The sequence below is a fragment of the Somniosus microcephalus genome, chromosome 4 (genome assembly GCF_052327205.1).
Source record: "Somniosus microcephalus isolate GS21.2 chromosome 4, FLI_Smic_1.0, whole genome shotgun sequence".
Taxonomy (NCBI): Eukaryota; Metazoa; Chordata; class Chondrichthyes; order Squaliformes; family Somniosidae; genus Somniosus; species Somniosus microcephalus.
In genome coordinates this window covers 186,134,522-186,161,423 of record NC_140990.1, presented here as the reverse complement: position 1 = coordinate 186,161,423, position 26,902 = coordinate 186,134,522, and the positions used below count along the sequence as shown (strand labels likewise).

The 26,902-nt window shown below is 49.0% G+C and overlaps 1 protein-coding gene across 1 annotated transcript in view; it reads left to right on the top strand.

Annotated features, from left to right (window-relative positions):
- The window catches only part of LOC147120076 (alsin-like), a 152,903-nt gene that overhangs the window by 76,569 nt on the left and 49,432 nt on the right, over positions 1-26,902 (top strand). The window contains 5 exon segments of the mRNA XM_085985617.1: positions 6,225-6,414; positions 8,299-8,364; positions 16,648-16,810; positions 19,837-19,968; positions 21,136-21,168. Of these exon segments, the coding sequence (XP_085841743.1) occupies positions 6,225-6,414; positions 8,299-8,364; positions 16,648-16,810; positions 19,837-19,968; positions 21,136-21,168 (584 nt within the window).

The following is a 26,902-nucleotide window of genomic DNA, read 5'->3' as shown; positions in this document are numbered from 1 at the left end:
TATTAAGGACCATATTTGCCAGGAATGGGCTGCCGGAACAGATATGTTCTGATAATGGACCACAATTTGTGTCCGAAGAATTCAGAAAGTTCTTAAAAAAACAATGGGGTTAAGCACTACATGTCCGCCCCATACCATCCCGCCACCAATGGATTGGCTGAAACTGTCCAGACCTTCAAGAAGGCCATAAAGGCCATGGGTAATGAAGACATAAAACTTCAGCACAAGGTGGATAACTTCTTATTCGCATACAGGAATGCAACACATATGGTTACCAACCAAACTCCCGCCATGATGTTCTTCAAGAGAAACCTAAGATGCCGGCTGGATTTGGTCAAGCCCAACATTAGATGGGACGTGGAGAACCGGCAGTTTCAAGGCATGAATGAAAGGCCAACTAGAACCTTCCAGATAGGTCAACAAGTTTTGGCCCGGGACTACCGTACCGAGAAATGGCAGCCTGGAACTATCTGCACACGACTAGGACCACTGATGTATACCGTGGACATCGGAGAAAGCATAATAAGGTGCCATGCTGACCAAATCATAAAGTCATCCGAAAAGGGACAACCTACACCACAACTCTATACATCTAACGATGAAGTAGAGATACCCATATCTACCTCCGATCCGGTGATACTGGAACCCGATGAACCCGACACTGGCATTCAAGCCGAATCAGCCTTGCCAGAAGAAACTACTACACCCCCGAGGCGTTATCTGGACCGAGTCAGGAAGCCTCCTGAGAGACTAACTTATAATTAATTAACTACAGCAGTGTATATTATTTTGCTTATAACGTAATTAATAATTACTTAAAATATGATGTACTGGTTAGCTAAAAGGGGAGGAATTGTGGTGTATGTGCCTTTCAGAGCCCCAGGTGTGCTGTAATGCCGGTAATTGCCACTCGGGCTATATAAGCCTGTATATTGTGTATATCCGTTAGAACCCCCCCCCCCCCCCCCCCCCCAGACTTTGCTTAGTAAATACCTATGAACCAACTCCTGTCTTCAGTGTCTTTATCAACACACGGACACTACACACGCCCACCCAGCTTTGGGTCGTCTGCAAACTTGGAGATATTACATCTCGTTCCCTCGTCTAGATCATTAATATATATTGTGAATAACTGGGGTTCTAGCACTGATCCCTGCGGTACCCCACTAGTCACTGCCTTGCACTCGGAAAAAGACCCGTTTATTCCAACTCTTTGCTTCCTGTCTGCCAACCAGTTTTCTATCCAAGTCAGTACCTTACCCCCAATCCCATGGGTTTTAACTTTACACGCTAGTCTTTTATGCGGGACCTTATCAAAAGCCTTCTGTAAGTCCAAATACACCACATCCAGTGGTTCTCCCTTATCTATTCTACCAGTTACATCCTCAAAAAATTCCAGTAGATTAGTCAAGCATGATTTACCTTTTGTAAATCCATGTTGACTTTGTCCGATCCTGTCACTGTTTTCCAAGTGCTCTGCTATTGCATCTTTTATAATGGACTCTAGCATTTTCCCCACTACCCATGTCAGGCTTACCAGTCTATAATTCCCTGTTTTTTCTCTACCACCTTTTTTAAATAGTGGGGTTACATTAGCTACCCTCCAATCCATGGGAACTGTTCCAGAGTCTATAGAATTTTGGAAGATGACCAGCAATGCATCTACTATTTCTAGGGCCACTTCCTTAAGTACCCTTGGATGTAGATTATCAGGCCCTGGGGATTTATCGGCCTTCAATCCCGTCAATTTCCCTAACGCCATTTCCCTACATATACTGATTTCATTCAGTTCCTCCCTCTCATTAGACCCTATGTTCCCCGACATATCTGGGAGTTTATTTGTGTCCTCCTTTGTGAAGACACAACCAAAGTATGTTTGGTCGGCCATGTCTTTGTTCCCCATTATAAATTCCCCTGATTCTGACTGCAAGGGACCTATGCTTGACTTTACCAATCTTTTTCTCTTCACATATCTATAGAAGCTTTTACAGTCAGTTTTTATGTTCCCTGAAAGCTTACTCTCATACTCTATTTTCCCTCTCTTAATGAATCCCTTTGTCCTCCTTTGCTGAATCCTAAACTGCTCCCAATCCTCAGGTTTGCTGCTTTTTCTGGTCAATTTATATGTCCTCTCCTTGGATCTTATGCTATCCCTAATTTCCCTTGTTAGCCACGGTTGAGTCACCTTTTTTGTTTTTTTATGCCAAACTGGGATGAACAAATTCTGTAGTTCATCCATGCGATCTTTAAATGTTTGCCATTGCCTATTCACCGTCAACCCTTAAAGTAACGTTCCCCAATCCATCCTAGCCAACTCGCACCTCATACCATCGTAGTTTCTTTTATTTAAATTCAGTACCCAAGTCTCTGAATCAACTACAGGAAACTTTGAGTTATCCGGAGGCGAACCATCTGGCAAGCTGGAGCCACCGGCAAAAATCAGGAGCCGTTTTTTATTCTTTTCGTTTGTTTTCTTTGCTTTTTTTTCCCCAGTCAAGCACTGCAAGGCCTGTAGCTAAAGCAACAGCTTTAGCTACAGACGCTTGCAGCTGCACCCGACTGTTTAGAAGCTGTTGCTAAGCAACCGTGTTTGTTGTCAGATACGGAGATCTCCGTATCTTTCAACATTAACTCTGGAGTGTCCGGCAGTTTTGAGGGAACGGCAGCAGCTCAGTCCCGTCGGTGCCGGATAGCACAAAGTTTCCTGTACTTCACTCTCCATCTTAATGAAGAATTCTATCATATTATGATTGCTCCTCCCCAAGGGGCCTCACACAACAAGATTGCTAATTAATCCTTTCTCATTACATAATACCCAGTCTAATATGGCCTGATCTCTAGTTGGTTCCTCGACATATTGGTCCAGCAAACCATCCCGTATACACTCTAGGAATCCCTCTTCCACAGTATTGTTACTAATTTGGTTAGACCAATCTATATGTAGATATGATAACTGCTGTGCCCTTATTGCACACATCTCTAATTTCCCGTTTAATGCCATCCCCAACCTCAGCATTACTATTAGGGGGTCTGTATACAACTTCCACTAACGTTTTCTGCCCCTTGGTATTTCTCAGCTCTACCCATACAGATTCCACATCATCAGAGCTAATATCCTTCCTTACTGTTGTGTTAATCTCTTTAACCAGCAATGCTACCCCACCGCCTTTTCCTTTTTGCCTGCACTTCCTGAATATTGAATACCCCTGGATGTTGAATTCCCAGCCTTGGTCACCCTGGAGCCATGTCTCCGTAATCCCAATGATATCATATCCGTTTACATCTATTTGCGCAGCTAATTCATCCACCTTATTACGAATGCTCCTCGCATTAAGACACAAAGCCTTCAGGCTTGTTTTTTAACACTCTTAGACCTTTTAGAATTATTGTTTACTGCGGCCATGTTTGATTTACAACCGTGATTTCTCTGACTTCCACTTTTGCATTTCTCCTTCCTGCCTTTTGCTTCTATCCTTCTCTTTCCTCTGTCTACCTGCACAGGTTCCCAATCCCCTGCCATTTTAGTTTAAACCCTCCCCAACAGCACTAGCAAACACTCCCCCTAGGACATTGGTCCCGGTCCTGCCCAGGTGCAAACCGTCCAGTTTGTACTGGTCCCACCTCCCCCAGAACCGGTTCCAATGTCCCAGGAATTTGAATCCCTCCCCCTTGCACCATTCTTCTAGCTACGTATTCTTTTGAAATATCCTTCTATTTCTACTCTGACTAGCACATGGCACTGGTAGCAATCCTGAGATTACTACCTTTTGAGGTCCTATTTTTTAATTTACCTCCTAACTCCCTATATTCAGCTTTTAGGATCTCATCCTGTTTTTTACCTATATCGTTGGTACCTATATGCACCACAACAACTGGCTGTTCACCCTCCCCCTTCCAGTATGCCCTGCGGCCGCTCCGAGACATCCTTGACCCTTGCACCAGGGAGGCAACATACCATTCTGGAGTCTCGTTTGCGGCCGCAGAAACTCCTATCTATTTCCCTTACAACAGAATCCCCTATCAGTATAGCTCTCCCGCTCTTTTTCCTCCCGTCCCGTGCAGCAGACCCACCCATGGTGCCAGGAAGTTGGTTGCTGCTGCCTTCCCCGATAAGCCATCCTCCCCAACAATATTCAGAGGGGGATGGCCACAGGGGACCCCTGCACTACTTACCTGCGCCGCCTACTATGCCTGGTGGTCACCCATTCCCTTCCTGCCTGTGCAGCCTTTACCTGCAGTGTGACCAACTGATTAAACGTGATATCCACGATGTCCTCAGCATTGCGAATGCTCCAGTATGTATCCATTCGCAGCTCCAGCGCCGCAATGCGGTCTGCCAGTAGCTGCAGTTGGATACACTTCCTGCACACATGGTCGTCAGGGACACAGGAAGTGTCCCTGATTTCCAACATAGTGCAGGAGGAGCATGCCACGGGGCCGAGCTTTGCTGCCATGACTTACCCTTTAATTAATTTAAATAAATACCACCAATTATACTACAATTAAATGATATACTCAAGGGCCCTTGTTTCCTAGCACTCCCCGCTACACAACAGAGACCTTAGAAACTATAACCACAAAATTAAGACCTTCTAAACTTTATAAACTATGAACCTTAACTGTCAAATTATAGAGTAGTATAAATACTCACCTGGCCGTACTCACCCAATCAGCTGCTTCCTCCTACCCGCGTCACGTTTGGAATCGTGATGTGGCTCTGGAACGCTGCCGCCAGTCTGTGAGATTGGTAAGTCTGTGTAAAAAAGACCGCGAAAGTGAGTTTAAATACTCACTGAAACTCCGCTCACACCGCTCCCGACACTGGCCTCTGTTTAAAAAAAAAGCCAGCGAAAGTGAGTTTAAATACTCACTGAAACTCTGCTCCCAACACTGGCGTCTGTATAAAAAAAAAAAAAAAAGCCCGCGAAAGTGAGTTTAAATACTCACTAAAACTCCGCTCTCACTGCTCCCGACACTGGCCTCTGTGACAGTCCTGTATCCACCAGTACTGTACCCCAATGTTATACAGTGACAGTCCTTAATCCACCAGTACTGTACCCCAGTGTTATACAGTGACAGTCCTGTATCCACCAGTACTGTACCCCAGTGTTATACAGTGACAGACCTGTATCCACCAGTACTGTACCCCAGTGTTATACAGTGACAGTCCTGTATCCACCAGTACTGTACCCCAGTGTTATACAGTGACAGACCTGTACCCACCAATACTGTCCCCCAGTGTTATACAGTGACAGACCTGTAACCACCAATACTGTCCTCCAGTGTTATACAGCGACAGACCTGTACCCACCAATACTGTACCCCAGTACTATACAGTGACAGTCCTGTATCCACCAGTACTGTACCCCAGTGTTATACAGTGACAGTCCTGCACCCACCAATACTGTCCCCCAGTGTTATACAGTGACAGACCTGTACCCACCAGTACTGTACCCCAGTGTTATACAGTGACAGTCCTGTATCCACCAGTACTGTATCCCAGTGTTATACAGTGACAGTCCTGTATCCACCAGTACTGGACCCCAGTGTTATAGTGAGACCGTTATCCACCAGTACTGTATCCGTGTTATACAGTGACAGATTTGTGCCCACCAGTACTGTACCCCAGTGTTATACAGTGACGGTCCTGTATCCACTATACTGTATCCCAGTGTTATACAGTGACAGACCAGTACCCACCAGTATTATACCCTACTGTTGTACCGTGACAGACCTGTACCCACGAGTAATGGAGCCCAGTGTCGTACAGTGACAGATTCAGGGGCCTTGGAGCTCTGAGGTGAGTAGTAGTAGGGGCAGAAATTGGTGCTGGGATGTTATGGCGACTGCATGCTGGTACCCGATCTCGGGTATGGGAAAGTCTGGAATATGCCCAAAATAGCGAGAAACTCTGTCCCAGGTGCCCAAAAGAACATACTTTTTACATTTAAAAACATTTTGAAGTCCAAAGCAGTAGAATGGAATTGGTGTTGGCCTTTGTTGGACTGCATGTCGCCTTCTGGAGCTGGAAACCTATGTGCTTGATTGTGGCCGAGCTCTTGGGAACTGGAGCGCCATCTAATGGCCAAGGTGCAGCATGCAGGCGTGACTGAATCCGTGACAGCAAATGTGAAGCACGAATGAGGATTGTGTGACATACAGAACAGCTTGAATATACTAAAGATTGTCAACGTTACTGGATTATCAAACATTTTGTTTTACAGATAACTTGGCTTCTACTTTGGGTCCGACTTCGAGCCAGTTGCTACAAGACACAGCCAGCAAATTTAGCAAACTGTGCTACCTGATTGGACAGCACAGCGTCACCTTAAATAAGTTCCTTCACAGTTCAAAGGATGTCAAGACACTCACAATGTTGGAGCACTCGAACATCTTCCTGGATACTTTCAAAGAGCAAGTACACAACGCTGTTACTGCTCCTGGGGAAGTGCATGAAGGGTCAAGTGAGAGTAGAGATGTTTAATGTTGCATCTAAGGGAGATAAAAAATGCATTTGTAAAGTGAGAGTACAAAGGCTTAATGCCTCAACTAGGAGAGGCTAGAGGAAATGGGGAATTCATGAAGTTGGGCGGGACAGGAACATATGAACATAGAAATTGCTATACGAGAAAAGACCTAGCGAGTTCTGCTTCTACCATCCTAGTTGTCGCATGATACAATGATAAAGGAGTTGTTGATTGATCATAGCAATCAATCTCTTTCAATTAGTCTACAACAGACCCAGATATGACACGAAAAGCCCCAGTAGTGCAGAGCTTTGGGACCCATATGTCCAAAGTCGCCTGTTCCTCCCAAGCATGCTACACTTATCACATGCCGGATCTCGAATGACTCATATGCTGGACATGACCGTGCAGTTCTTTGGTTGGGACAGGATTCCAAGCTTTAATTCTGCCCCTTCTAAGTTGGAAATCTTTTTCCATCACTCATTGCTTTGCATTACTCTTCCAGCAAGGCACGTTTATTTATTTTTAAAACCAGTTTTCTGCCTGTCCCAGCTCTGAAGTTGATGCCTTCCGGAGCGTCTAGTTCCATGGACATTGGTTACCCTCCAGTACCACTCGTGAACCTTGATGGTGAGTGTCGTGAGGGAGGGAGAGCTGAACCGAGCCTGATCCTGTCCTTGCCCAGTATCCACACGTGCAATTATCCCCGTTTCCCCCTCCCGAACCCAATGAGGCTGAGGCGAGTTGTCACGCCCTGGCTGAGGTCAGGTCAGTTATCTCCGCGCAGACTCGAGCTTCGGCTCCCTGGTGTGTGTGGTTGAGTCACCCACAGTCCTTGCCACCGAGCCCTTGGGGTCGTGTCCCATTTCTCCCTCCATAATTGACGTTACCTTCACTATATGTGTTGGCCAATCCCAGTGAAAATGTTGCATGCCATGCTGTTTGTGGAGGTACGTAAACCTTTCCCACTGCCACACTGTAGGTCTGTTTTCCCACAAGAATTCCTGAAATGTGAGGATGGGAGTCTGATGTTTGTACTGTGTCCAAATGAATGTGGTTTCATAGATTCTGCCCTTGGTTGTATCTGGAGAGCACTTTTGGCTGTACACTCACTGTGGTTTGTTCACTTTTGGCTGCACCCACCCTCTGCACCTCTGTCCTTGCAAACTACCACCCCATCTCCAACCTCCCTTCCCTTTCCTCTCCTCTCCCAAATTCGTGCCCATCTTTACTGCAGCTCCATGTTTGAACCTTTCCAATCAGTTTCCAAGGAGTATGTGGCCTCCTTATCCTTCCTAACAAAATGTATCACCTCATATTTATCGTGAAAATCATTTGCCATTTACATGCCCATTCTGCAAGTTTATTAATGTCGTCTTGTATTTTGTCGCAGTCCTTCTCAGTATTAACTATACCCCCCAATTAGGTTCGGTACAGTACAGCGCTCCCTCTGCATTAACTCATCCAACATCCCCACACACAGGTTAGGTGCAATACATTGACTCCATGACAAAAGCACAATGCGGTACTGGGCCCAAGAGATGAGGGTCCCTGCAGTTAGCCTCAGTCTATGCTGGGTTAGCAGATCTCAGACAGGCAGCATTTAGGGTGGTACAATTGGTCTCAGGTTCGTGGGCTAGGGATGGGAATCCATTGCTTCTCTCCACACACACTCTCACAGTACCAGATGACCTCGCAGCATCTTTGTCAAATGATCGGAACTGCCTGTGCTGAGTGCCGCTGCCTTGGTCCCGGTTTTGATGCCGGTGCCGGCTCATTTCCATGAAATTGCCGTTGGTTCTGATGACCGTGCTATTCTCTCTGGTTTCAGGTACTCCAGCTCAGTGGGGAATTTTGTGGTGGTTGGTGGTTTTCAAGCATTGGCCAAGCCAATAGTGTAAGTATAACCAAATGTCACTTACTTGAGGTTGTACAGTGCAATGGAACAGGTCCTAATTGCCTTGTATAAAGCATCCTGCCTCTACTGCACTGAGGGAAAAGGTGCATGGTTAGTGAAGCTGATATTGGGACTGCCTCTCCAAGGGTTGAATAGTTAGTTTGTCACTTACCAGTTTCTGCATCAGTTTCAGTCTGTGTCTGTACTGACTCTGAAAGCTGTAGCGGACACTGGATAGGAATTAAAAAACCTGTTTAATGCAGTACCTCCAATTCTATTCCTGGGTTCTGCATCTTTCTCTGAGCTCAATAGCACTCCATTTCCAGCAGTCCTGTAGATGGGATGAGTGATGTGTGTGCATACACTTGGTTGTAACACTAAGGTGGGTAGGGTAGGAAGGGAAATTTTGTCCTGTTAGTGAAGGATTCAAATGTCAGGGGACATGAGCTAAAAATCAGAGAGTTGGGAGCAAAAAGGGAAGTCAGGGGGAACTTATTCAGCCAAAGGGGAATCGAGTTGTGGAATTAGTTACAAGGGAAGGACACTAAAATGTAAATGGTGCTATGAGACACTCAAATGTGTTTCTGGGGATGGAGAGGAGATAGAGATGGTGGTTAGGTGGGGTTGGGGGATATGGCGAGACGGTGGGGTTGGGGGATGTGGACAGATGGTGGGGTTGGGGGACGTGGACAGACGGTGGGGTTGGGGGATGTGGTGAGACGGTGGGGTTGGGGGATGTGGTGAGACGGTGGGGTTGGGGGAATGTGGACAGACGGTGGGGTTGGGGGGACGTGGACAGACGGTGGGGTTGGGGGACGCGGGGAGACGGTGGGGTTGGGGTGACGCGGGGAGACGGTGGGGTTGGGGAATGTGGACAGACGGTGGGGTTGGGGGACGTGGACAGACGGTGGGGTTGGGGGACGCGGGGAGACGGTGGGGTTGGGGTGACGCGGGGAGACGGTGGGGTTGGGGGGACGCGGGGAGACGGTGGGGTTGGGGGGACGCGGGGAGACGGTGGGGACGCGGGGAGACGGTGGGGTTGGGGGGACGCGGGGAGACGGTGGGGTTGGGGGGACGCGGGGAGACGGTGGGGTTGGGGGGACGCGGGGAGACGGTGGGGTTGGGGGGACGCGGGGAGACGGTGGGGTTGGGGGGACGCGGGGAGACGGTGGGGTTGGGGGGACGCGGGGAGACGGTGGGGTTGGGGGGACGCGGGGAGACGGTGGGGTTGGGGGGACGCGGGGAGACGGGGTTGGGGGGACGCGGGGGGACGGTGGGGTTGGGGGGACTCGGGGGGACGCGGGGGAGACGGTGGGGTTGGGGGGACGCGGGGAGACGGTGGGGTTGGGGGGACGCGGGGAGACGGGGTTGGGGGGACGCGGGGGGACGGTGGGGTCGGGGGGACGCGGGGGAGACGGTGGGGTCGGGGGGACGCGGGGAGACGGTGGGGTCGGGGGGACGCGGGAGGACGGTGGGGTCGGGGGGACGCGGGGAGACGGTGGGGTCGGGGGGACGCGGGGAGACGGTGGGGTCGGGGGGACGCGGGGAGACGGTGGGGTCGGGGGGACGCGGGGAGACGGTGGGGTCGGGGGGACGCGGGGAGACGGTGGGGTCGGGGGGACGCGGGGAGACGGTGGGGTCGGGGGGACGCGGGGAGACGGTGGGGTCGGGGGGACGCGGGGAGACGGTGGGGTCGGGGGGACGCGGGAGGACGGTGGGGTCGGGGGGACGCGGGGAGACGGTGGGGTCGGGGGGACGCGGGGAGACGGTGGGGTTGGGGGGACGCGGGGAGACGGGGTCGGGGGGACGCGGGAGGACGGTGGGGTCGGGGGGACGCGGGGAGACGGTGGGGTCGGGGGGACGCGGGGAGACGGTGGGGTCGGGGGGACGCGGGGAGACGGGGTCGGGGGGACGGTGGGGTCGGGGGGACGCGCGGAGACGGTGGGGTCGGGGGGACGCGGGGAAGACGGTGGGGTCGGGGGGACGGTGGGGTCGGGGAGACGGTGGGCTCGGGGGGACGCGTGGAGACGGTGGGGTGGGGGGACGTGGGGAGACGGTGGGGACGCGGGGAGACGGTGGGGTCGGGGGGGGTCGGGGAGACAGTGGGGTCGGGGGGACGCGGGGAGACGGGGGGGACGCGGAGAGATGGTGGGGTCGGGGGGACGTGGGGAGACGGTGGGGTCAGGGGGATGCGGGGGAACGCGGGGAGACGGCGGGCTCGGGGGGACGCGGGGAGATGGGCTCGGGGGGACGCAGGGAGACGGTGGGGTCAGGGGGATGCGGGGAGACGGTGGGGTCAGGGGGATGCGGGGAGACGGCGGGCTCGGGGGGACGCAGGGAGACGGTGGGCTCGGGGGGACACGGGGAGACGGTGGGCGCGGGGAGACGGTGGGGTCGGGGGGACGCGGGGAGACGGGGTCGGAGGGACGCGGGGAGACGGTGGGGTCGGGGGGACGCGGGGAGACGGTGGGGACGCGGGGAGATGGTGGGGTTGGGGGGACGCGGGGAGACGGTGGGCTCGGGGGGACGTGGGGAGACGGTGGGGTCGGGGAGACGGTGGGGTCGGGGGGACGTGGGGAGACGGTGGAGACGGTGGGGTCGGAGGGACGCGGGGAGACGGTGGGGTCGGGGGGATGCGGGGAGACGGTGGGGACGCGGGGAGATGGTGGGGTTGGGGGGACGCGGGGAGACGGTGGGGTCGGGGGGACGCGGGGAGATGGTGGGTAGGTAGGATTGTATGATTGTTCTTTGAGAAATAAACAGGATTGTTTGGACCCGGAACTCCACCCCTTCCTTAGTCTTTCTTCCACAGGCTTTTAAAACACAAGCTTACTAACCACGACCTAATAAATCATCTTACACGCCCATAGATGTTTACAGCACATTAGGAACCCATTCGGCTCATCATGCCTGTGCCTTTTTTTTTTATTCGTTCCTGGGGTGTGGGCGTCGCTGGCAAGGCCAGAATTTATTGCCCATCCCTAATTGCCCTTGAGAAGGTGGAGGTGAGCCACCGCTGCAGTCTGTGTGGTGAAGGTACTCCCACAGTGCTGGTAGGGAGGGATTTCCAAGATTTTGACCTAGTGACTATAAAGGATCGGCGATATACTTCCAAGTCAGGAGAGTGTGTGAGTGACACTGCAGCCACGGTACGCCGGTGGTGGAGGGAGTGAATGTTGAAGCTGGTGGATGGGGTGCCAATCAAACAGGCTGCTTTGTCCTGGATGGTGTCGAGCTTCTTGTGTTGTTGGAGCTGCACTCGTCCAGGCAAGTGGAGAGTATTCCATCACACTCCTGACTTATGCATTGTAGATGGTGGAAGGGCTTTGCGGAGTCAGGAGGTGAGACATTTGCCGCAGAATACCTAGCCTCTGACCTGCTCTTGTAGCCACATTATTTATGTGGCTGGTCCAGTTAAGTTTCTAGTCAATGGTGACACCCCCCCCCCCCCCCCCCCCCCTTCTAGGATGTTGATGTTGGGAGATTCGCGATGGTAATGCCATTGAATGTCAAGGGGCGGTGGTTAGATGTTCTCTTGTTGGAGATAGTCATTGCCTGGCACTTGTGTGACGTGAATGTTACTTGCCACTTATCAGCCCAAGCCTGAGTGTCATCCAGGTCTTGCTGCATGTGGGCATGGACTGCTTCATTATCTGAGGAGTTGTGAATGGCGCTGAACACTGTGCAGTCATCAGCGAACATCCCCACTTCTGATCTTATGATGGAGGGAAGGCCATTGATGAAGCAGCTGAAGGTGGTTGGGCCGAGGACACTGGCCTGCAGAACTCCAGCAGCAATATCTTGGGGCTGAGATGATAGCCCTCCAACAACCACAATCAACTTCCTTTGTGCTGGGTATGACTCCAGCCAGTGGAGTGTTTTTACCCCGATTCCCATTGTCTTCAATTTTACTAGTGCTCCCTGATGCTACACTCGGTGAAATGCTGCCTTGATGTCAAGGGCAGTCGCTCTCGCCTCACCTCTGGAATTCAGCTCTTTTGTCCATGCTTGGTCCAAGGCTGTAATGAGGTCTGGAGCCAAGTGGTCCTGGCGGAACCCAAACTGAGCATCGGTGTGCAGGTTATTGGTGAGTAAGTGCCGCTTGATAGCACTGTCGATGACTCCTTCCATCACTTTGCTGATGGTTGAGAGTAGACTGCTGGGGTGGTAATTGGCCGGATTGGATTTGTCCTGTTCTTTTGTGGACAGGATATAACTGGGCAGTTATCCACATTGTCGGGTAGATGCCAGTGTTGTAACTGTACTGGAACAGCTTGGCTGGAGGCGCAGATAGTTCTGGAGCACAAGTCTTCAGCACGATAGCTGGGATGTTGTCTGAGCCCATAGCCTTTGCTGTATCCAGTGCGCTCAGCCGTTGCTTGTTATCACGTGGAGTGAATCAAATTGGCTGAAGACTGGCTTCTGTGATGCTGGGGACCTCAGGAGGAGGCTGATATGGATCATCCACTCGGCACTTCTGCCTGAAGATGGTTGCAAATGCTTCAGCCTTGTCTTTTGCACTCGCGTGCTGGGCTCCACCATCATTGAGGATGGGGATAATCATGGAGCCGCCTCCTCCCGTTAGTTGTTTAATTGTCCACCACCATTCACGACTGGATGGGGCAGGACTGCAGAGCTTTAATCTGATCCGTTGGTTGTGGGATCGCTTAGCTCTGTCTATAGCATGCTGCTTCTGTTTAGCATGTATATAGTCCTGTGTTGCAGCTTCCCCAGGTTGGCACCTGATTTTTAGGTACGTCTGGTGCTGCTCCTGGCATGCTCTTCTACACTCCTCATTGAACCAGGGTTGGTCCCCTGGCTTGATGGTAATGGTAGAATGAGGGATATGCTGGGCCATGAGGTTACAGATTGTGGTGGAATACAATTCTGCTGCTGCTCTTGGCCCACAGCGTCTCATGGATGCCCGGTTTTGAGCAGCGAGATCTGTTCTGAATCTACCCCATTTAGCACGGTGGTAATGCCACACAACACGATGGAGGGTGTCCTCAGTGTGTCCTCGTCGCCACAAGGACTGCGGTGATCACTGCTACCAATACTGTCATGGACAGATGCATCTGCGACAAGTAGATTGGTGAGGAGGAGGTCAAGTAGGTTTTTCCCTCGTGTTGGTTCTCTCACTACCTGCCGCAGGCCCTGTCTGTCAGCTATTTCCTTCAGGACTTTGCCAGCTCGTTCAGCAGTGGTGCTACTGAGCCACTCTTGGTGATGGACATTGAAGTCCCCCACCCAGAGTACATTCTATGCTCTTGCTACCCTCAGTGCTTCTTCCAAATGGATAATCAAGGGACCAAAGAGAGGGGGAAACTAAAGACTATCACTAAGGAAATAGTACTTGGTAAAATAATGGGACTAAAAGATGACAAGTCCCCAGGACCAGATGGCCTGCATCCAGGATCTTAGAAGTGGCTGCAGAGATAGTGGAAGCATTGGTTGCAATATACCAACATTCCCTGGACTCTGGAGAGGTCCCAGCAGATTGGAAGACTGCAAATGTAACACCCCTATTTAAGAAAGGAGGGAGACAGAAAGCAGGAAACTATAGACCAGTTAGCCTAACATCTGTCATTGGGAAAATGCTGGAGTCCTTCATTAAGGAAACAGTAGCAGGGCATTTGGAAAATCATAATGCAGTCAAACAGAGTCAGCATGGCTTTATGAAAGGGAAATCATGTTTAACACATTTTCTGGAGTTCTTTGAGGATGTAACGAGCAGGGTGGACAAAGGTGAACCAGTGGATGTGGTGTATTTGGATTTCCAGAAGGCATTCGATAAGGTACCACATAAAAAGTTACTGCATAAGATAAGAGCTCACGGAGTTGGGGGTAATATATTAGCATGGATAGAGAATTGGCTAACTAACAGAAAGCAGATAGTCGGGATAAATGGGTCATTTTCCAGTTGGCAAAAGGTAACTAGTGGGGTGCCACAGGGATCAGTGCTGGGGCCTCAACTATTTACAATCTACATTAATGACTTGGATGAAGGGACCGAGTGTAATGTAGCCAAATTTGCAGATGATACAAAGATGGGTGGGAAAGCAAGTTGTGCAGAGGACTCAAAAGAACCTGCAAAGGGATATAGACAGGCTAAGTGAGTGGGCAAACATTTGGCAGATGGAGTATAATGTGGGAAAGTGCGAGGTTATACACTTTGGCAGAAAAAATAAAAAAGCAAATTATTATTTAAATGGAGAGAGATTACAAAATGCTACAGTTCAGAGGGACCTGGGGGTCCTTGTGCATGAAACACAAAAAATTAGCATGCAGGTACAGCAAGTAATCAAAAAGGCAAATGGAATGTTGGCCTTTATTTCAAAGGGGTTGGAGTATAAAAGTAGGGAAGTCCTGCTACAACTGTACAGGGTATTGGTGAGAACACACCTTGAGTACTGAGTACTGTTTTGATCTCCTTATTTAAGGAAGGATATACTTGCAATGGAGGCAGTTCAGAGACGATTCACTTGGTTAATTCCAGAGATGAGGCGGTTGACTTATGAGGAAAGGTTGAGCAGGCTGGGCTTATACTCATTGGAATTTAGAAGAATAAGAGGTGATCTTATTGAAACATATAAGAAACTGAGTGGGCTCGACAAGGTAGATGCAGAGAGGATGTTTCCCCTCGTGGGGAAATCTAGAACGCGGGGGCACAGTTGTAGAATAAAGAGTCGCCCTTTTAGAACTGAGATGAGGAGGAATTTCTTCTCTGAGGGTCATAAATCTGTGGAGTTCTCTGCCCCAGAGAGCTGTGGAGGCTGGGTCATTAAATACATTTAAGGTGGAGATAGACAGATTTTTGCAAGATAAGGGAGTGAAGGGTTATGGGGAGCGGGCAGGGAAGTGGCTTTGAGCCCAAGATCAGCCATGATCTTATTGAATGGTGGAGTAGGATCGAGGGGCCAAGTGGCCTATTCCTGCTCCTATTTCTTATGTGTTATACATGGCGGAGTACTGATTCATCAGCTGAGGGAGGGCGGTAGATGGTAATCAGCAGGAGGTTTCCTTGCCCATGTTTGACCTGATGCCATGAGACTTCATGGGGTCCAGAGTCAACGTTTAAGACTCCCAGGGCCATGCCTTCCCGACTGTATACCATTGCGCCGCCACCTCTGGTGGGTCTGTCCTGCCAATGAGACAGGACATACCCAGGAATGGTGATGGAGGAGTCTGGGACATTGGCTGAAAGTTATGATTCTGTTCGTGTGACTATGTCAGGCTGTTGCTTGACTAGTCTGTGGGACATTTTGGCACAAGTCCCCCGATGTTAGTGAGGAGGACTTTGCAGGGCCGACTGGGCCGGGTGTGCCGTTGTCCGAAGCTGGTGCCAAGGTCGATGCCGGGTGGTCCGTCCAGTTTTATTCTTATTATGTTTTCTAGTAGCAGTTGCAACTTGTAGCGGTTTGTTACAACTGAGTGAGTGGCTTGTTAGGCCATTTCAGAGGGCAGCTAAGAGTCATCCTCATTGCTGTGGATCTGGAGTCACATATAGGCCAGACTGGGTAAAGACGGCAGATTTCCTTCCCTAAAGGACATTAGTGAACCAGATGGGTTTTTATGACAATCTGGTAGTTTCATGGTCACCATTACTGATACTAGCTTTTTATTCCAGATTTATTTAATTAATTGAATTTAAATTCCCCAATACTCAGTTTCCAATTCGTTCCATTCCCCAGGGATTTGAACTCTCGTCTCCGGATTATTAGTCCAGGCCTCTGGATTACTAGTCCAGTAACATAACCACTATGCTATCATTCCCAACACTATCTCTTTGATGGTGTAATCCCATAACCCTGTATCAATCCCAAACTATTCCCATAGCCCTGTGTCAATCCCAAACTAATCCCCATAACCCCGCTCTCTCCCCATAGCCCTGTATCCATGTGTGGACAGTGCTGGAAAGGCTGCATTTATTGCCCATGCCTAGTAATCCTGAGAAGATGGTGAATAGGCTTTCTCCATGTGGTGAAGGTGCTTCCAGAATGCTGTTAGTTAGGAAGTTCAAGGATTTTGACCCAGTGACGATGAAGGAATGTATATACATGACCAGGTCAGGCTGGTGTGTGACGTGGAGGTGATGGTGCTCCTTCTCGATGATAGAGGTTGCAGAGGAGGGAGTTGCTGTTGAAGTAAGCTTCCCGCGGGTGTCCTGTGAAGTAGTGCTCCCTTCCCATGTGAGTCCCGTGGTTGAGTAATACAGGAGCAATATGTTTAAGCCGCTTATAGGTCCTGAGATGTAAGTTTGGTTGTTCTATCTGTTTTACGCAGGGAGATCTTCAACAGAAACCTGCAGACCCTCCAGCAGTTGGCTGAAGTGACTGACGAGGGTGTCCATGCTGCTGATCTCTTGCACACCCTCTTCTACATACCCATCAGACACTTGCACGATTATGCCCGTGTGCTGCTAAAACTTGCAACATGTTTCGAAGTGGTAAGTGAAATCTCGCACTCGTGACGTCATGCGTTGATTTATTTTTTTCAGCTTGGAAGGCATGTTATCAAAGTCTAATTTTCTCCCAGGCTGTGACCACCTGATCCCAGGAGAAGCCTTCATTGTAAGTGTGCAGTCAGCACAGTGAAGGAGAGCTGTAGTGTCAGTGGTGGGGAAAAACCAAGTACTGGCACTCAATGTTCCCTCTTCTTTTGGGTGCGCCGCCCAGCCACTGTGCGCGAAACTTTACATTGAAAAACTGGTCACGGGCTACGCAGGACCAGCAGAGAGGTGTGCGACCGCGCACCTTGTAGGGAACGTTGCTGACACTGGGCCGGGAGGTGATGTAGGTACCCCAGGCAGTGTGTCAAGGTAATACAGTAGTGCTGCCAAATCTTTTCCTTTGGGTGAAGATCTGTCTGGTCACGTAGCTCCATGATGTCTCCACTTGGGAAGGATGTCGGGGCAGTTCCATTTGAACATTGGGGCCTGGACTTTGGACAAGCCCAAGAGATGAGCAGCGCTTGCTCCTCGTCAAACACAGAAATCTATCGGGGTGGCATGACCACAACTTTGAAGTGCCACGATAGTGTGTCAGAGTAGCTGGACGCAGGCTCCAGTCTCCCCACTCAGTCCTTGTCTACTTACAATTCCTTCTGGGATATAGTTTGGGGGTGGGGGAGTGGGCAGACAAGAAGGTTGGGGAAAATGAGGACTGGCTGAACCGTTGTAAACTCTGTTCCAATCCTAATCTGGTAGATGACAAACAGGCGATTCCTATTTGTCCTACAGTGTAGAGGACAGGCCTGCAATGGAGTTGGTCGCCCTCATCCAGCCTGCGTGGCTTTGGACTGGCAAGCTGGCTGCTTTTACCTGCAGACCGCGGAACCTGACTACTGTACTCATCATTGAACAAATTGCAGTTTCTTAAACACTGGAGGTGCTGATATTATTATCCTCAAGATACCCATTTCTCCCGTGCCAGTTTCATCCATTCATGAATGGCCAGGCCACCAACCTATCCTTCCATTCTGAGCCCACTGGGAACCAAACACCACTTTGCAGGTAATCCTGCTACATGAATGGAAGCATGTGGCTCAGTGGTGTTCTTGTTGAGAGACATGAGTAGGACTTGCAAAGGTCTTGCTTGTGGCAGCTTCACACAGAGATGGTTGGTAGTGGAGATTTGTAGCCATTGAGCTCACCAAGATGTTAGTGCTGGAGAATGGAGCACTTGCCTTTTCAGCCACCCAATGCTGGGGGAAAAACTCCGAGTAGCTAAGGTACAGGTTAGATACAGAGTAAAACTCCATCTACAGTGTCCCGGCAAACACTCCCAGGGCAGGTACAGCATGGGTTAGATACAGAGTAAAGCTCCCTCTACACTGTCCCATCAAACACTCCCAGGGCAGGTACAGCACGGGTTAGATACAGAATAAAGCTGTCCCATCGAACACTCCCAGGGAATCTTGGATATGGGACAGTAGTCTGAGGGGTCAAAGGTGGATATTTTTGAGGAGGGGGTGATGATGTCATATTTGAAGGGGAGGGGGATAGTATTTGAGGAGAGGAAACAGTTTATAAGATCAGCTAGCATGGGGGCTAGGCAGGGAAGTTGGGTGAACTGCAGTTTGGAGGCAATAGGATCAAGAGAGCAGGTGTGGGGTTAGATTGGGTGGGATATTCCAGGGTATGGGGAGTGGGATTAGATTGGGTGGGATATTTCAGCGTATGGGGAGTGGGATTAGATTGGGTGGGATATTTCAGTATGGGGAATGGGATTAGATTGGGTGGGATATTTCAGTATGGGGAGTGGGATTAGATTGGGTGGGATATTTCAGGGTATGGGGAATGGGATTAGATTGGGTGGGATATTCCAGGGTATGGGGAGTGGGATTAGATTGGGTGGGATATTTCAGGGTATGGGGAATGGGATTAGATTGGGTGGGATATTCCAGGGTATGGGGAGTGGGATTAGATTGGGTGGGATATTCCAGGGTATGGGGAATGGGATTAGATTGGGTGGGATATTCCAGGGTATGGGGAGTGGGATTAGATTGGGTGGGATATTCCAGGGTATGGGGAATGGGATTAGATTGGGTGGGATATTCCAGGGTATGGGGAATGGGATTAGATTGGGTGGGATATTCCAGGGTATGGGGAGTGGGATTAGATTGGGTGGGTTATTTTAGGGTGGCTCGTGAGACAAACACAAGCAAGGACGCCATATTTGGATAGGCGCTGTTATTTTTATGTCTGTACCAGTTGGTGCTGATCCCTTGTCAGGAATGAGTTATGAGGAAAAGTTTTTAAAAAAATTGGTCTCCCAGGGGCGCCGCCCCGCCCCATTGGAGGGGTGGGGGGCACTGGTAATTTTAATGATGGAGAAGCGGACAGGGAGAAGCCTGGTTTTTTGACTGCTGCTATTTCAAAAAAACAACTATTTCTTCTTTCAAACTTGGGCTCACACTCAGTCTTTTGACATGTCATTCGTTCCCCTCTGAATTTGGTCGGTTTTCAAGTTGTCGTTCGGGGGTTTCAGGGAGTGGCGAGTGGTTGAGAGGAAATTTTATGAAGATGAGACTAAATGATTTAAGTGGGAACGGAATTTTCTGTCTTGCGTTCAAGATAATTCAAAGGCGTTGCTCGGTTTGTGAGCTACACAGGAACGTATCTGAGGCGATTTCTTTTTTACTCTCAGCTGGGGCAGATGTAAGGGGAGTGGAAACACTCTCAGCACCTCTGGGTTAGAGGGGAGAAGATCAGCCTGGCTTCCTCTCCTCTTCTCCCCAACCCTCAATCATTGTTCAGTAACTGTTGCTGGAAAATGTGCGAATGTGATTGGGCTCAGTTGCGCAGGCCCATGCAGTTGTCTATACTAACTCTGTGCTTGAAGAATGGCCACGTGGGCGAGCTGCTGGTGCCTGTGGAACCCTTTTTTGAGCAGCTTTGCAGGGGATGGGGGTGAACGCGGAGAGGAGGGGCAGTAGAATTGAATAACTGTCCTGTGTTGTATCCTGTGGCAGGTCTCCAAGGAATACCACAGGCTGCAGGAAGTCAGCAGTCGGTGTGAAGCCCTTGGCCTATACCTGAAGAAAAAACGGAAAGAGGCAGAATATACCTACAACTTTTGGAAAACATTCCCGGGGAAAATGACGGTACGCAGTCTACTAAAAAAATTGTTAGTTTTACCCATATATTAGGAATACAAACCTTTGCCCTTGTAGAATGTGTTTGATGCCATGTTGTGGCTTGTGTGCTGCTCTGTTAATGTCCCTGGGTGGACTGACAACTAGGGAACGCATCTTGACACACACGAGCATCTTTCTTACTCTATCGCTCTTGCCAGCTATCTTGTCCGCTCCCCCCCTCGCCCGCCCCCTCGAGTTGTAGGCAATATTTGCTCGTTCCTGTCAATAGAGCAGTAGGTGTCAGCATATCCAAGCTTTCAAGAGGCAGACACATGCAAAAGTGAAAATTGCTGCTCTCTGGTGGCTGTAGTAAGTCAGAATTGAGTTATCTTTTTGCACTGGTATAAGGCAATTTGGAGTTGGAGTCTTCACTTTTGTCTGCTCTCCCTCTCGCGCGCCCTCTCCCCCATCGCCCACCGGGTTAGAGTCTTCACTTTTTTTTATTAGTGTGAAACTACAGTGGGATGGGCAAGTGGGATTGACAGTGGCTTGGGATGGGTGAGTGGGATCCACACTGAGTTGAAAATGGTCAAATAATAGGTTCTGGTGATTAGCCTGGCATTGAACAAGAAATGTCTGTGCCAGAAGTAATTTCTCCCCCCCTCACTTTACAAGTGATTTGTCTGTCTCCAACCTGAATTAAATGTTCTGTTCGACAGTGTTGCCTGCCTGATCATCTGCACAGACAGCAAAAGCATTGTGCATAGTCTCTTTATACGGGGTTTATTTGCCACGTGGCAACTATGCATTAAAGATAAGCTCGACAAGCTAACACTGGCTCCTGCACTTGCCCTGCTGTGAAATGCAAAACTTTCATGCATGCCATGGGTTTGCAGCTTGCCTAATTTATGGTGCTTGTGTATGGGAATCAGCATTGGGACCGACACAATCCATAGGGTACCTGGCACGAGGAATTCCCCCTTTCACTTGGTATATACTGTGCTTGTGAACTAACCCATCTAGTAACAGATGGCAGTGACTTGTCAGTACTTTCACCCGATGTGAATTGAGCCCAGAATGTAAAGGCAGTTTTTGCTCTTCATGTTTAGTCTGTCAGTTGTTGTGTGTGCAAAACATACTACATGCTTCCTTGCTCAGCAGTGCAAGGGTTAATATGGGTTTAACTTTTTTTAGGCTTTTCTGACGAGGCATGTTTCTACTGTGAGTGTAAGTATATATGGAGACATTTCTTGTGTGGCCTATAATGGGACTCTAGAGTTAGTTTCCTGTGCTAGTAGCTCCATAGTGCTGACTCCAACCAGGTAAGTTAAGTTACGTTCCATTCCTGCCCTTTTCATCCTTGTGTTTGGCCGCGTCTTAGCGTTTTGGAGTGTGTTCTGAGGTTGTCTTGGCCTGCGTTTGCTGTGGTTTAATTCACTGAACACTCTTCTCCGTTGAAACTGCTTTAAGATTACAGCCTTCCCATTGTCTTCATTAAAATGTTGTTGCACAGAGTAAAGATTGTGATATCCCAACAAATGTGCTAATGGGGGTGGGGCTGAAGGGGGATACGTCTCTGGACTTGGATCAAACCCAGCCACGACTGTTGGGATGGAGCCTCCCCTCCAGCACGTTCTCTGTTGGCTGTAGGGGTCCTTAGTGAGACTGCTGCTGAAGGGCCTCAACCTTACGGAGTGCAAGTCAGCCTCAGAAAACTGCTCACTAACTGGCAATTGCACTCCCTCTCTACGGATATTTGGTGTGGGAAAAGGTAAAAATGGCACTGCAGGATGGTGATCTTGGGGATGGGGGTGGGGGGAAATGTGCATGAAACTTTACTTACTACCTAACATCTAAGCTGTGTGTCGTGGGGTGCTGATACTGTACAAAAGGTGGAAAAATATGATTCCCTGGCATTGGCCTCACTGGTGGTTGAGCACTAGGCTTGGGAACTAGCCAGAGATAAATCGGTACAGAAATAGGTAACCATCCTATAATCACACACCAGGGCGGAGCATCCTACCCTTGGGTAGAGGGGCCTAGAATGGTCATTACATGTTCATCTGTAACAATTCACATTGGTATGTCGTGGGGTCTGTCTGAAATAGAGAGAGAATGAATGCTGGAAAGGCACAGCAGATCTGTCGGCCTCTGGAAGGAGAAGGTGTAGGTTAGCATTTCAGGTCAGGACTAGATAAGGAAGATGGCTGAGCCCCTTGATAGGACTGGCCAAAAGAAAACGAGCGACACAGTAAACGTAATGAGTACAGATATACCAACGAGTGATGGCATTGGACCATTCTAAGTTAAAAGGCACTATATAAATACAAGTAGTTGTTGCTGATGCAGAGAGCAGATTTTACAGTCTGTGAACCAACTTAAGTGCTGGACAATAACCCAGAGTTATTTCGGGGAGTCAATGAAAAGTCATTAGAAAGACAAAAGATGAGTAAAACTGCTCCAGGCAGGCAGGGGGCGAGCTGTCTTTTCCAGATATTTATGGCTATTGCCAGCAGGAGACACAAATCAAGGGTGGTGCCTGCGTTTCTTTGTTTCTCTAACCTTAGACTGCCATATAACCTGTGCATGTGTCTCCTGAGTGACCAGCCTGCATAATCCCTCTGTTCACTTTGTCTGCTTTTCATGGGCTGCGGTTGCGAGGTTATAACCAAACTCGAATGTTTCTGTACAGGGTGTGGACTCTGCTGGGAACAGTTTTGTTGTAGCGTCTGTGCCCAACTGCACGCGGTCATCCAGTGATGGATCTGTTGGTGAAGGCAGGGTATAACTGCACCATTCCCGCCTCCCCGCCCCCAAGGTGAAATAGCCTGCTAACACTTGCTGTCCAGGCTTGCACATGAAGAATGGCCATTTGGGCAATTGACTGAAGAGCATCTGACGTACGTAGAAAGATATCCCAGCAAGGGAGGGTAGAGAAATAAAAACTCCCCTGGTTGTTACTTCTGATAAGCCTGCATCAAAGACGTGGCAGTATTTGTCCTTCAGCATGAAAGCCATTACCTGTTAATGAAATGAAGCGTGCTGACAGCAGCACAAGATGTTCGAATTTGGACCTGTGCTCACAGTAAAGAGGCAGTTTCCACAAGAAGACCTGTACGCCGAAACGTAACTCTGGTAGGCAACCATCCCAATCACCCTTGCCTTTACCAAGTGTCTCAGAGAATCATGGAGATTCTCACCTCCCCTTCAGAATCTTTCATGGCCTTGTGCCCTCTCTATCCCAGTGATCTCTTCCAGACTTGTGTCCCTATCCACAGCCAATACCACTACCCATTCCCACCATCAGCCACCATGTTAATGTGCTCATGAAGCTCCTGCTCCAACTGCACCTCCATCTTGCCACCTCCCTCCTTGCCTTCAAGAACCCCTTCATTTTAAATTGTGCTTTTGCCCCACCTGACCCTCTTCCCTTTTTATCCTTACCCCCCCACCTCCCAAACCCAATGCCCACTTGCTGCCCAACTGTCAATAGCGCTCTGAGATGTTTCTTTGTACATAATGAGTGATATAGAAATATCAGTTGTCGTTGAGCTCCACCTTGCATGGTGAAACGTGGCCGAGCCCAGCGAGTTCTGTCAGCTGACGACCCTCTGACAGAGACACAACTCTTAAAAAGATACAACTAACAAAAGCTTTTGATTTAATGATTCTATCTGAAGTCTTCTATTTTTTAAAAATTACAGAAATGTTTCCTGATCTTCTGCAGGGCAGAATCTCTGCTTTTTGTCGCACAAAGTGGCAGCCAAACTCTGAACCCTAGCGGAGCACTCAGTGGAAAGAAAAGCCTTCTGTGAAGTTTCAAACATTTGTCTTTCTGCAGTTCCCATCACAGATGAGAGAGAATGAGATGCTTGCAATCTTGGGAAGGACTGCGTGTGTGCGTGCGTGAGTTGTGTGTGTGAGTGCGCGTGCAAGCACAGAGCATTCTCAAGTCAACTTACTGGGGTTTGTGTAGGTGCCAGTGTTAAATTTACCAACTCTGTCATTCTTTGCAAAGTCCCAGTGCAAGAACAGTTATAATTTATTTCAAATATTATGTTTCCAGAGTTTACTCAGTGACAACAAAACCTTTAATTTTCTTTGAGGCCCGTGTTAGCAAATCACAAGTAGACTAATCGAGGTGTAGGAGATCTTGCTGTGTTGAAGGGTTTTGACAGTAGAGAGCCAGGAATCGGGGCTTTCTCCCGATTTGAGAGACTGGGACAGGCTGTACACTGCTGTTGCCAAATAGTTTGGGGAAAAAGAGAGTAAAAAGGTTTTTAAAAAGTCAAAGCACAAGGATTTTATTTATTAAATAGTCAAGTAAAAAGGGAAGTGGGGCTCTCAATTTCTGAAGGAATGTGTGAGGTTTACCAGGTGCAGTAGTGCTGGTCTTGCTGCCGATCTTTGGGCCAACTGTACATTTGTGAACCTTGTGCCTGGGCTTCTGGTTACTGAACATAGGAATTGTTAGACGAGAAAAGACCATGGTCCATCTACAACAACAACTTGTATTTAAATAGCACCTTTAACATCGTAAAACATCCCAAGGTGCTTCACAGGTGTGTTATAAGACAAAAAAAATTGACACCGAGGCACATGAGAAACTAGGGCAGGTGAAAGAGGTAGGTTTTAAGGAGTGGCTTAAAGGAGGAAGAGAGGCGGAGAGGTTGAGGGAGGGAATTCCAGAGCTTAGGGCCTAGGCAGCTGAAGGCACGGGTCGGGGGTGGTGCTGAAGGAGATTACAGAGACAGGGAGGGGCGAGGCCATGGAGGGATTTAAAAACAAGGAAGAGAATTTTGAAATCAAGGCGTTGCTTAACCGGAGGCCAATGTAGGTCAGCGAGCACAGGGGTGATGGGTGAACGGGACTTGGTGTGAGTTAGGACACGAGCAGCCGAGTTTTGGATGACCTCAAGTTTGCCTTCTACCATCCTGGTAGTTGCATGATACAACAGTAATGGAATTGATAACTAATCATAGCAATCAATCTCTATCAATTAGTCTACAACAGACCCAGACACCGTGGTGGCGAGCTTTGGGAACCATAGGTCCAAAGTCACCTGTTCCTCCCAAGCATCCTTCAGGCCACTCCGCATTAGTGGGAACCAACTTTAACAGCAGCTGTTAAGTAATATAAAAGGGCCGTCATCCATTGGCCCCAACGTCTGTCGGGTGGTTTGGTATATAAGTCTAACTGAGACAGTGTTGTGCTATTGGAGACACTCTTCCATTTGTCTACTGCTCCTGAGAGCATCAGTACATGGCTCTCCTTATAAAGGAGGTGGTGATTCATTCAGTCATATGGTTGGTGACCTGGGCTGTTAGAATAGATTCATTTATACACACAGTTAGACTGCTCTTGCCTGAGCAAGTTCCACTACCAACTGTTCAAACAAAAGATAAATTCCCACCAATTTTCTCCCCTTGCTTTCCTACTGGGATCCCTAACACAATCATCCATTCTTCCTGCAGCAGCCTAGACAGTAGGTGTTAGGCTATTTGACTTCAGCGGGCATCAGAATCATGCCCTGATCTTGTTTTAACTTGATGTTCACACACACTTCCCAGCTGATGGGACCAGAGATCGATTAATGACACCAACACTGGCTGGCTTTTTAGTACCCTCTCCCCTGAAAGCAATTGTGGACCATCTCTGCTATTGGTTAGTTCAGCACAGGCCAGGAATTCAACCTGGAATTTTCCTGGACTGTGTGGCTGAGGATCACATGGGGCAGTGCAGGGACCAACTAAGCTATCGGAAGCTCCTTTCAGCCTTTTGGGGCCATACATGCTGTGTATTGTGCAGGACCAATCTGAATCTCCTCATTGATTAAGCCACAGCCGCCGACTCCTCCCTTCAGGTGGTAAAGTGACTTGACCAGCAAGTATCCGGGGCCCATCCACCTTCCCTGTTGATCTTCGCCTAATTCACCTGGGTTGGGGTTTGAGGTGCTACGGTTGCCCTTGGTGCCGCTGGATTACCATATAAGTTTATAGCTCTGAAGGAGGCCATTCAGCCTGTTGGCTCTGTGCTGAAGCAATTCAAAACTAATCGTGCTGCTCCACTCTCCCCTGCATCTTCCTCCTTTTCAAATATTTATCCAATTTTCCCTTGAAAGGTGCAATGGTCTCTGCCTCAACCACTCCCCGTAGCAAAGCATTCCATGCTCCAACACAGTAATGCATAAAACCTACAACCTGTAGATTACCCTCTGCAAGCAAACAGTTTCAATTGCATTTACCTGCTCTATTGTGAACTGAGAACTGAATCCTGTGGGACACCACTACCCACTTCCAACCACTGAGAAACTGCCATTAACTCCTACTCTGCTTTTACCCTTATAACCAATTTTTAATTCAGTTTGCTACCCTCCCCCAAAAGTCTATATCCTTTAATCTTCTCTAGTAATCTCCCATGTGGTACCTTATCAGAGGCTTTCCTAAAGTCCACATACACTACATCCACTGCAATTCTTTCATTGCCCATGCTTGTTAGCTCCTCAAAGAATTCTGTGAGGTTTGTTGAGCACGACTGTCTCTTTTGAAATATTTGCTGGGTACTTCTATTTTCTCTTTAGCTCGATACTTGGTAATTTCATCCGTAATTAAAGACTCTAAATTTATCCATTCTCAATCGAGCCATGAAATATAATTTTGCAGAACTGTGCAATTTCTACCCTCGTGTCTCAGCATCCTCGGACGTATCTTGTCAGGCTCTGGTGCTTTGTCTTCCTCTAGCTTAACAATCTTACCTAAAAAATGTTTTTAAATTCCTTTGATCCACCATAATGGACCTTTTGTAAGCCCATATACACAACATCAACCACACTACTCTCATCAACCCTCTCCGTTCATCAAAGAACTCAATCAAATTTGTCAGACATGATTTGCCTTTAACAAATCTGTGCTGGCTGCCATTTATTAAACTATGTTTTTCCAAGCGGCAGTTAATTTTGTCC